This window comes from Malus sylvestris, chromosome 6, assembly GCF_916048215.2.
Source record: "Malus sylvestris chromosome 6, drMalSylv7.2, whole genome shotgun sequence".
NCBI classification, from domain to species: domain Eukaryota; kingdom Viridiplantae; phylum Streptophyta; class Magnoliopsida; order Rosales; family Rosaceae; genus Malus; species Malus sylvestris.
The window spans coordinates 4,160,868-4,172,517 of record NC_062265.1 but is presented as its reverse complement, the minus strand read 5'-3'; the positions used below and the strand labels follow the sequence as shown (position 1 = coordinate 4,172,517).

At 37.4% G+C, this 11,650-nt stretch overlaps 2 protein-coding genes and 1 pseudogene across 2 annotated transcripts; 2 read left to right on the top strand and 1 right to left on the bottom strand.

Moving 5' to 3' along the window:
• The first annotated feature begins 216 nt into the window (after window positions 1–216).
• On the top strand, window positions 217–5,416 carry LOC126626881 (AT-hook motif nuclear-localized protein 8-like). Its single transcript, XM_050296278.1, has 5 exons — window positions 217–860; window positions 970–1,022; window positions 3,097–3,228; window positions 4,503–4,664; window positions 4,842–5,416. The coding sequence occupies exons 1-5, from the start codon at window positions 356–358 to the stop codon at window positions 5,118–5,120; spliced, it is 1,131 nt and encodes a 376-aa protein (XP_050152235.1). The 5' UTR covers window positions 217–355; the 3' UTR covers window positions 5,121–5,416.
• Window positions 5,417–6,356: 940 nt separating this feature from the next.
• Window positions 6,357–7,324, top strand: LOC126626711 (uncharacterized). Its single transcript, XM_050296106.1, has one exon. The coding sequence runs from the start codon at window positions 6,860–6,862 to the stop codon at window positions 7,241–7,243; it is 384 nt and encodes a 127-aa protein (XP_050152063.1). The 5' UTR covers window positions 6,357–6,859; the 3' UTR covers window positions 7,244–7,324.
• A 1,963-nt stretch (window positions 7,325–9,287) lies between these two features.
• Window positions 9,288–11,122, bottom strand: LOC126626827 (uncharacterized; annotated as a pseudogene).
• Between the last annotated feature and the right edge of the window lie 528 nt (window positions 11,123–11,650).

Here is an 11,650-nt window from a genome sequence, read left to right as displayed (position 1 = left end):
GGAAAAAGGATCATAGTTACACATATTGATGAGTTATGAGGACTAATGGTCATTGATTTTTTTGTTGAACGACTATTACTCTAATTTGATTAAAATTGATGATGGCTAGACGAAGAGTTTTATTAGTACTCTAATTCCCTGCCACGTCCGAAACTAATAGAGACACGCAACAAAATTAGAGAAACTCGTTTTATTATAAAGGCCACAATAATCACTAAAACCCTAAAACAAAATCTAAACCCTCGTTTTTAACCACCATCTCTCCTCTCTCTCTCTCTAAAATAGTAAATTTTCCCGGAATCCAAACACCCCCATTGCGCAAAATCAGCTCACCCCCTTCTTGATCCCCCCACAAATGGATTCGCGGGATGTTCCGCAGCAACAGCCGCCACAGCCGCCTCAGCAGCCGAACATGATGGTCGGCCTGCCTTCCTATCCCACGTCCATACCCACCGCCGGCATAAACCCTAATTCGGGCTCCATGATGGGCGGCCCTAACCCGGGACGGTTCCCTTTTAACGCGGTGGCCCAGCAGCAGCAGCAGCCCACGTCGAAACCTCAGATGGATTCTTTGAGCCCCAGCCCCTACGATGGAACGTTAAGGCCCTGCGGCAGCGGCGGAGGGTTCAACATCGATTCTTCTTCGGCTTCAGCTGCCAAGAAGAAGAGAGGGCGGCCCAGGAAGTACTCGCCTGACGGCAACATTGCCTTGGGATTGACGTCCACGCAGATTCCTTCTTCGGCTTCGGCCGGGGCTGGGACCCATGGAGAGTCTAGTGGCACGATGTCTTCGGATCCTCCAGCCAAGAAGAATCGGGGGAGGCCCCCAGGTTCGGGCAAGAAGCAGTTGGACGCATTGGGTAATTGAGATTTTGAGTTTGAATTGTTGTAAAGAGCGAAAATTGGGTGTGGATTTACAGTTTACTGATGTACATTGTAGTTATTGTTGTTTGGTTTTGTTGTGTGCAGGAGCTTGCGGAGTTGGATTCACACCTCATGTTATTATGGTGCAAGCCGGCGAGGTATGTGACTTTGTTGATGTGGAGCAAATTGTAGTTAGTGAAGAGTGAGTTATAGTAGTTCTATGAAGAAAGTTGTTATTTTTGGGTTGTTTATATCTCTATATATGGTATCAGGAGATGCATTATTCAAATATATATCTACACACATATCTAATGTTAGTTTAGTGCAATAAGGGACGGCCTTCAATCTCATTTATAGTTGCGCCTCATCGACAAAAAAACATTTATAGTTGTGTGAAAGGGAAGTAAAGTTCTAGTTCGTATGAATTGGGAAAATATTGGCTTTCAGTGGTATAACAAAATAGTAGCGTATTTTATAGATGATGTTTGTTGTTGAAGCAAAATATAATATGTGGTTTAGTTTATCAATTGTGTAAGTAGTTGTATTATTTGGTATTATGGCTCCTTTAATAAATTTGGTGAGTGTGTGTGTCTGCATTTATTTTATTTTTGTCATCTGGCAAATTGTATCATTTCTTCGGTTTATGTGGTCATGATCATGAAATAAAAATTGCATTCATAAAAGAAAATAGAAGACAGGAATCTGTATATAGCATCAAATGTCAATGTGCTTACATGGAAGTATTAGGAAATCAGGCTTGAAAGTGAGAAAATCTTTCAACTTTTCTTAGTAAGGAATGAAAAATATTTAAGTAGTTTGTAGTAAATGGCTGCACCACTTATATCCTGCTTGTTTTAACAAATGAAGATACCACTTAATAGGTTTTTTTGTTATGATTGTTTATGGTATGGATTACTTTTGTCTCTTGTTAAAGTTTCTTTTGGATGTTGTCATTGTAAATGTCTTAAATATTCACACTTTTGGTACAGTGCTGAAAATACATTTTGTATCAATATCATTGGAAAAACAATTAAGAAAGAATGACAAATTAGAAAAAAAAATAAATTAAATAAGTGTTCCAAACTTCTGTATAAAAACCCTCAATCAATATGAAAAATAATCCACTTTAGGAAGAAGAAAAGAGCAAGGGAAGCAGTGCGACTGGTGCAGACAAAGGAAGTAATGAGAGGGTGGGTTGGTGAGAGAGAGGAAGGAGAGAAATTGAGATAAGTAGGGATTAGTTGAGAGGAGACTGATATAGGCAGGGCTGTGTTTGAACAAGTGGCTTTGTGGCTCTGTAATGCTGGCAGGAAGTAAAGCTAGAGAGTTAGTAAAGGCTGGAGAATTAGGAAGAATTATAATTTTTTTGATGAAAATCGAAGAGGGATTAAGGCTAAGTGGGTGTTGGTGTGGGAGTAGTCACATCAGTATTTAGTACTAGACATTAGTATGTGACACCTGGTTTTATTGGTTTACAGATAGTTACTATAATTATCTTAAACTTGGTTCAGCTTGCCTCGACTGGGGTGGGTTGATTGGTAGTGACCATGATTTGCACATCCCTATAAGCGATGGGTTGTCAGATCTCTCTAAACCTGCATTTCAATGAATGAATACGATTTCCTTTTGTTTCCATTGTGCCCCAATGATGTATATCAAACATAATTGTAGCTCAGTTTAACGATGGGTTTCTGCATGCATTATATTTAACATTCAATTTGTAAGCTTTAGTTCCTTAGTACATATGACTGTCTCTGCATAGAAACAGAACCATTATTCGACCCAATGATCATGGTTTCTATGTAAATTTATAATTTTTTTGCTGTTGGGTGAAATGATCATTTATAATTACTCGATTCCCTTGCTGTGGAATTGGAGTAGAAACATTTGAGATAACCTGGGTTGTTTGGGTTGTTTTTGCATTGATCTGCATCATTGGACCATATACAGGATTATTCTTTTATATATATAATCATTTTTGTTGATGCTGATATTTTTTTGTCCGAGTCTGCTTTAATTAACCAGAATGGTCACACACTTGAATTGGGTAAAATAGACAATGTATATAGCATTTCTTTGTATGGACTGATTTTTGGTATTTTAGCCTTCAGGACTATGTTCTCATTTTCCATTTTTGAATCCCAAGTTGAGTTTTCTGCATAGTTAAATTAAGATAATAAATTTGTCCAGTTATGGTATTCGTTTTCATTTGTTTGGCCTTATGGTTTGCAGGATATAGCAGCAAAGGTTATGGCCTTTTCACAGCAGGGACCACGCACAGTTTGTATTCTCTCTGCAAATGGTGCCATCTGCAATGTTACCCTTCGCCAGCCAGCAATGTCTGGTGGTACTGTCACATATGAGGTACCTTTGATGTTTTTATAACAGTTATATTTGAATGGAGATTGGAACATATATTTGGTATATTATGTGCATACTGTGATACTGCAGTACCTGTAGCACAAGAATTTTGTTTGAGTGGACTTGAGATAACAGAATCAAAGATTTACAAACTTGTGTGGAGCTATGTTGTTATCCTCCTCTTCTTGATTTTGCTGATATTTACTTTTTTTGTATCTTTTAGAAAAACATTATCCGTCTAAATATGTGTCATGATCTAGGAAAAAAAGAAGTCATTTTGAAGTTATTAGTGTGGAGTGGTGGCATCTCAAGTTGATCATCTTCCTTTGCAACAGTTCATTTTCTGCTATTTCTAGACTGCAATGCTGTTGTTGCTGTGAAAATGAACCGTATTTTTCCCTTGTTTTCTCCAATAATGATATACTTTTATTGTTTGTAGGCTATAGGTTGTATCCTTCATAAGCTTGCACTGTATATTCTCGTTGTAGGATAATTGAGGCTAACAGATATCATGGTGCAGAATAATTGGATGTACTTTTGAAGTTTTAATTTCAACCCTTGATATAAAATTCAAGCGTGAATCACCACGCATTGTGACCAATAGAAGTTTTCCGTTTAACATAAACTCCATTGAGTTAGGAAACTTGTGCTATGAGACATTTGAGCTCATAAGAGTTATTTATCTGATGTTGGGCGAGCTAAGGAAACATAGTAGGGTTACCTCTTTGATCTGTAACAAGGCAGATAATGAAATGCAGTGCTAACCATTGAACCTAAAGTGGTCTCACGATTTGAAGATTTAGCGTATGCAGCTGAAGCTCATCACTTCAAACCTTCTAGTACACTTCCAAAATATGTTGTTTATAGAGAATGAGTTGTTTTAATTTTATTTTTTATTTTTGTAGAATGGGTAGCAGTTTCTTCCATGTATGATTTAAATACTTGCTACTGTAAATTAAAATAGTCTTTATTATCGATTGGAGTAGTTCTGATGAATTACTCCTCCTTTGCCACAAGCATGACTCACTTTCATGTCCACTGCACTAACACAGATCAATACATTGGTAATGTAATACCCTTTCAAGTGGGTTGGCCCTTTGTCCACGGAATTACAAATTTGTTTGAGCACTCGATGTTATGTAGTCACGCGATCCATTTCTTGTGTTTTCTGTTCAACAGTCTTATATACCTGGCTGCTTCTTTTTTTATATTTGGTTTTTTAATTATTTATTTATTCTTTGTGGTCATTTTTATTATCTCTGTGTTTTTGTTTGCAGGGTCGATATGAGATTATTTCTCTGTCAGGTTCCTACTTGTTTTCTGAAAATAATGGGAATCGCAGCAGAAGTGGTGGTTTGAGTGTATCCTTAGCAGGGTCTGATGGTCAAGTTTTGGGAGGTGGAGTTGCTGGCATGCTTATGGCAGCATCACCAGTACAGGTACCACTTTGCTACTATTTGCCAAGCGTATCAGTTATATAAAATTATGACTATCTTCACCTTCTGCAGTTGTAAAGGATATTCAGGGCGAGAAACTTTTCGAGTTAACTGTATTGAGAATTTTTTGACAGGAATAATCAAGTTACTCTCTTAACTCAATTTGAATTTTAACTCCAGGTGATTGTGGGTAGTTTCATTGCTGACGGAAAAAAATCCAACTCCAACTTGGTAAAATCGGGAACTTCCTCTCCCCCAGCATCACAGATGCTGAACTTTGGTGCGCCAATGACAGCAGCGAGCCCGTCCTCTCAAGGAGGAGGGTCAAGCGAGTCATCTGACGAGAATGGAAGCAGTCCTCTCAACAACAGCAACAGGGGACCTGTGCTCTACAGTAATGCTAATCAACCCATTCATAATATGCAGATGTATCAGTTATGGGGTCAAGCTCAACAGTGAGGAAATTTAAGAAGATGATGATGCTTCCCAGCCGGTTTACCAGTACAGCGACCGCATTTGACTCACTGCGTTGTAATTTCAAATGCCGATTGACATCCTTCATTGTCCAAAACAACTCCAAGTCCGAGGGGTTATCTTAGTTCTAGATTATTGAGTTTTTTTTTTTCTTCTTCTTCCTCGTCTTCACTCTACATATGATTGAATCATGGCTATTGTTGATAGCTGAGAATACGCCGCCTGTTCTTTAGGTTCTCATGAGTTGCAAATTGCATTTTAATTATGACCACTTCTCGATCTGTTTCAGTTGGCTCACTGTATTTTCATTCATCTCATGTCGTGGAATCTGCTCCGGCCCCTATTTTCTTCTACTTGCCGGAAGTCTGGCTGGTTTTCGATTGTCAAAATCCGCTCTGCCACCTTTGGGGTGAGGAGTTGATTAAAAAAGTTGATCGGAGCGATCTTAAATGGTGATGTGTTCGTTATAAATTACAATTTCTAGTCCCCCATCAGATTTTAAGGTCTGTCTTGTCACGATTTTAAGTGCCATTTAATTAAATAATGATGGCCGATTTTCATCAAATTTTGTGTACACATGAATTATTCAATCTTCTCAGGTCCAAACCCTCTCTTTTTGTTAGAGTCAAGGAAGGCAAGTGGAAAGGAATGGTATGGCTCATAAGTCTACCTTAGTTTGAATTATTAAACTAATTAACTTGCTAATGATCCAAGCATGGTGCTAACTAATAATTATGACTCATTTACTTTCCAAATGGTACATGTATACGCATACTCTTTGTATTTGATCTAACTATTAAAATACGATTTTAGGACTTGGTCATTCAACGTTTTAGATGGCATGTCGTTTTTGAATGGGACTAGTCAAGAGATATTGTTATGGAGTGTAATACTATATGTACAACATCATACTACAAACTTAATCACTGATAAAATGGAGACCCTACTAGAACTATCGATATTTTGTTTTCATATTGAATGCATCAAACAAATTATTTGTTTGTAAATATCTTTTTTCTCGTAATTTTGGTAACTTATTTTTGTGTATGTAGTAAACAAATTTATAAAAAGGAGAATCTCAAAGTAAAACCCTTTTACTGTAAATGAAAAATAAGAATGTAAATATTTACCCAATATTAATCATATTATTTTAAAAATATAACTCTAAGTTACTTAAATTTGAAGATGAAGAGTTAAAGTTAAATTTGAAGCAACCAATTCAGTCATGCATTTTGGCAATAGACCACCGACCCGATCACACTCTCTGTAAGTTTCTGTTGATAACAATGTCAATGAGGAACGCGCCAACAACCAGCAGGCGCGGGTAGGCCCGCAGTCCACAGCTGCCTCCTATTCGGCAAGTCCCAGTCGAACTCCTAATCTCCTACCACCAAAGCGATTATTCCAACGGCTCTTTTGCCGGCAAAGCGACACATCAAACCATATAAAACACTTATAAGTACAAAACCACTCTTTCTTAATCCAAATTAAAAATAAAAAATAAAAAATTAAACCTCTTTCTGTTTGTAGCCGTTGCCTGGCCAATTCAATCACCCTCTTTACCTATAAATGCCTTTGCTTTCACTTCCAAATGTAACAAGCATATCCTAGAACCCCATTTAGCCACAAAACACATATATATACACACACAAGCACATATATATACAGTCTGATATCATATCCTATGTTGTATATATTTTAGACAACTCATTTGTTCAGTTTCAATGGCTTGCTTGGTCTTGCCAATCACAATGCTGAAAAAGAGGTGCATGGGGACACGGCTACAAGGCTACCGGCCTTTAACCAAAGATAGGTATGGCAACTCAGAGAATCCGGTGATCGTGGTGGTGGGGAAGGAGAAGAAGGAGTTCTTGGTAGACCCATTTGTGCTAGAAGAGAACCCTTTTCGGGTTTTGATGGAGACGATGAACAAGGACAAGAAGGTGGAGAATTTTGATGATCGGACTGGTAAGGGAAGTAGGATGATTTTTGTGGATGTTGATTCTATTCTGTTCGAGCACATGTTGTGGTTGATGTATAATGATTGTTCTTCTTTGTTTGAGCTCAATCTTAAGGAAATTATAGACTTCTATGCTCAAGATTATTAGTAGAGGAAAACTTAGAGAGGTGGGTGCAAAGAAACATTTATAATCTTAATAATAACTCATACATGAATATATATTCCAATAGGATACTTTGTCCCTTCTCTCCTTTTCTTTTTAGAACTTTCTTTTTTTATTATCTAAATTAATTATGTTAAACAACGAGACTTTCGGCAGACAGTTAATCATTCGTCAGATTGAAAGAACCAAGGCTTCAAATACCTTGTACATTACTTTGTTGCTTAAAAATGTCTTTTGCCAGACAGAATTCTGGATCTGCCGCCCGAGTAGCAAAACATGAAATTGATGAAGATATAAGAAATTAAACAAATAACGCAGTAAAGAAATACATCAGAAGAAGAATTTCGAGATTCAGAAATTGACCTATGTCATCGGAGGTTCTGGTAGAACAATATCGAGACGCTTGAAGATATGGAGACGAAAACGTGCCGGAAATAAATTGCTACATCTGGTGCTCTTGGCATATGCAACTGTAAAATCAATCAATAATTAATTTAATTATTCCAACACTGTCCTTACGGCATCAGCAACTGCTCATTACTGTAGATGCAAGTTGTTTGAATGTTTGACTCAATCTTTTCTCAAACAAAATGCCAGCCAACTTCGATATGCTTATCACAAAAGAAAGGCATGCCTATGGGTTGAGGATCTTCAAAGTTCAAGTCATTTAAAAGTGTTCGGAACCACATTAATCCGCTAGAAACGGAAGGCATAACTCTATATTCAGCTTCAATGCTTGAACGAGTAACAGTAAGAATCACATAAGAGTTAAGCTAAAAATATTACTAACGCAATGTTAGGATTACCAACAAGGACAAATAGATCAGTAACAAATTACTTAATAAGACTTTCAATTAGTTAGTTGCACAATTATTAAACTCCACGATTCTTATCATGTAAAGGATCTTAGACTCCTTAAGTCCCACACAACTCATACAACAAGTTATGTGTAACTCAAGCAGTCCAGTTGTTATCTTATTGTCATTCATATAAAGTTTTACATTCTCCTACTTGAATGTCAATGATATACCTTAACATGATAAGACTCATAATGATCATTGAGTCTACAGAAGCTTGCAACTACTCTGCTCAGTAACTTGTCATTCCAAGAAAAATGCAGAACCATGGAAAACAAAGCACGTCTAAATTGCACTTTGCACTCTATGATCACATGCACACTTGACTTGAAACACTATGTTACTACTAGAGCCACGATATAGAGAACTAACAAAACAAAAGGATAATTCCTCAAAACAAAACTAGTTCACAAAAGAACTCAATAACGTTGGTATCAAAATCCAACTTTTTTGTCAATTTAGAATATGATAAAAAACAAATAAAATACGACATACTGTTTACAAATCAAGACCTCTTATTAAAACTTATAAGCAAAATTTACTCTTAAAGTATTAGCCACTAACACTTCAAATTTTCAATACAAAAGGTAATCTTTTACTTTATAAATGCCTAAAATGAAACAGATACCTTACAAATACTCCCACTAGTAAAACGTTAGTCATGGGATCTACAATCCTAAACTTTGTGAGCTCAACATTTTTATTCCAAATATCTATAGCGAAGTGATTCTTGTGACTGAAAAACTATACAAAATCATTTGGTTAGTTTTGCTCATTTAACATTTGACAGAAATCGAAAACATTAACTAAATGTTTTCTGACTACTTCTCACTAGTACAAAAAACACTTTGCGTGATGCAGGTCCTTCGTCGCGAAAAGTAAAAAAACGCTGCCTGAAAATTAGAGCGATGAAACCTTCGTCGCATGCCAACCGTCGCATGCCAACCGTCGCACCAAGGCAGTGAAAGCAGGATTTGCGTGACACAGATCCCTCCATCGCACAAAACTACTTTGCACGACATAGGTTATCCATCGCACAAAACTACTTTGCACGACGCATGTTACTTCTTCATCGCGCAAACCCTTGTTTTTTTTTGTTTTTTTTATGGCAAAAATATTTTTTATTAAAATTTTAATATATATTGTAATTAAATTCTAAACAATAATTAATAAAGCAAGAAAAAGTATTTAATTATAAAATATATGAAAATGTACATACAAGATGTCCAAACAAATAAGAAAAAACTACAACAAGTAGTCTTCTAAGTTTGATACATCAAGCTACTGGGTATCGACTGGGCGAAGTGGCTGGGAGGTCGAAGGTGGAGCAAAATTAGGTGCTGGCATCGGAATTTGGAGGCCGGACATCTGTAAGGCCCGTAAAATCATACTCATCTGCTCACCCTGGGCCTTCATCTGCTTTCCATGGACCGCAAGCTGACCTTTTAGGGTTGTCACTTCCACCTTTAGGGCATTGACCTCTCCTATGGTCGATCTGGAAGATGAGGCACCCGTTTCATGAACCCGCACCTTCCCTATACATCGAACAACCTTGCCATGACGATGACCGAACTTCTGATCTAGGACCTTAGTCAGGATCTGAAAACTTGCATCATTGGGTACAATGACGTCCTCAATCGGGGTCTCCGAGGGAAGCTGCGATGTTGCTTTTTGGAGAACAGCAATGCGCTTTTCCACCATAGCACCCTGTAATAATAAAGAAAAAACATATAATGTTTAATAACAAAATGTAAATAATATTTGAAAGATTCATAAATATAAGAATAATAACAATTACATATACTTACATGAAGTTGTTCAGTGGTTTCATCGCTGGGTCGAACGTAAACGTCCTTGAACATGCCGATCTCTGGGAACTTAGAACCCTCATGAAGAAAAAAACATTAAGAAAATTTTATTAATCAATAATAAAAAATAAATTGTATAAAATTTCAAAATTAAAATACTTTTACCTGACATCGTGCCTCAAGCCTATACGAAAAAGGCTTTGAACTGGAATGGTGGAGAAATGTCTTTGACTCCCAAGCTATCTTGCTAGCAACAAATTTCTTCTGTTAAACACACAATATACATGTTAGTGCAACTATTTGAAAGAAATTATTAAAAAAAAGCTTAAAAAAATAACTAAAATAGTAATAAATTATTATTAAAATATTATGTACATACCACAAATTTTGGGTCCGTAAAATGTTTGCAAAGCCACTCCCAATCCTCCGGCTGGTCCTCCAACTTGGTTGGGCGACCCTCTAGGCGAGCAATCTCTGAATCATCCCATAGCATAAAATGCACGTGAAGATCGCTCTTCCAATTTTTGTACCGGGTTGCTAGGGTCTCCTTTAAGTAGGCCATGACCTCGGTGGATATGTCCTGAAGATCATAAATGACCTACAAATATGAAAAACATTAAAATAATAGTACGAAATTTAATAATATTAAGATAATATCATTTGGTTTATAATATTTTTAAAAAAAATTAAAAAAATGATAAAGGCTAAAAATTAATATACTAATTGACAATTTGTCTCGCACCAGTTTCTTCGTCTCCTCAGGAATTTGTGCCCAAGACTCCCACTGCACAGGACAATAATGCTGAATAACATAACCACAGCTAGTAGCGACACCGCTATGCTGCTGTGAGGTAGCCGCTCCACGATGTCATGAGTCATACACAACCTTGATCAAGGAGGCGAACAAACGTACGCTCTAAGCTTAAATTTCTATAGAAAATTCGGCAAAACCTCCCCTAATGGTATATCATTTCCCAAAACCTTAAAACAGTAAAGTAACAATCCCGCAACACATTTTCACAATCCAGCAAATTTTCACAATCATAAAAATAATAGTTTTAAAATGAAAAAAAAAATACAACGTAGTGAGAATTAGAAAAAACTACCTGGCTGGGAGACCCCACCTTCAACTCTGGATGTTGAGGAAGTGTGATCAAAAGGCTCCGGCTCGCGGCAGCGCTGGTAAGGCCGCTGTGCATTGAGCGGCTGAACCGACACTAATGACGTTGATGATATGGGCACCTAGGACGCCGTAGGAGTAGCCTCAGTAAGACATGCAGGCTCCCTAATCAATGGAGCACTCACGCCTGGAGCAGTAAATGCTGATAATGTGAGAAGTGAGGAGTTACTAGGTTACTACAATCGGCACATTAACAGCTAAATTTGATATTTGAACTTTGCAGAATTAGCAGCCTTGTCTTCAGGCTTTAGAACCCAAAGATCGAGACGTGTTCCTTCCTCGGCCGCAGTGGCAAGATCAAGAAGTCAGCAGCGCACTCAACACCACATCCACATATTTTACTCACCGGTCGAACTCAGCCATCGAGTTGGCACGCCCCCACATAACTGAATGACGTAGTTAGCTTATTAATTACTCGGCATGCGTGCCACATAGGCTTGGTAGTTTTTAGGATCAACATTTTAGTAGGCCCGGTATGACCCAGTGCTAAAACTACGAAGTTTATGACCATTGAGACACCACCGCTTAAAAAGAAAACAATCATGGG

Excerpts from the sequence above, each read along its gene's own strand:
- LOC126626881 (XM_050296278.1), top strand. The coding sequence starts at position 356 with ATGGATTCGCGGGATGTTCCGCAGCAACAGCCGCCACAGCCGCCTCAG. Across the intron at positions 3,229-4,502 it reads GTGGTACTGTCACATATGAG|GGTCGATATGAGATTATTTC; the intron begins GTACCTTTGATG and ends TTTTGTTTGCAG. Across the intron at positions 4,665-4,841 it reads TGGCAGCATCACCAGTACAG|GTGATTGTGGGTAGTTTCAT; the intron begins GTACCACTTTGC and ends TTTTAACTCCAG.
- LOC126626711 (XM_050296106.1), top strand. The coding sequence starts at position 6,860 with ATGGCTTGCTTGGTCTTGCCAATCACAATGCTGAAAAAGAGGTGCATG.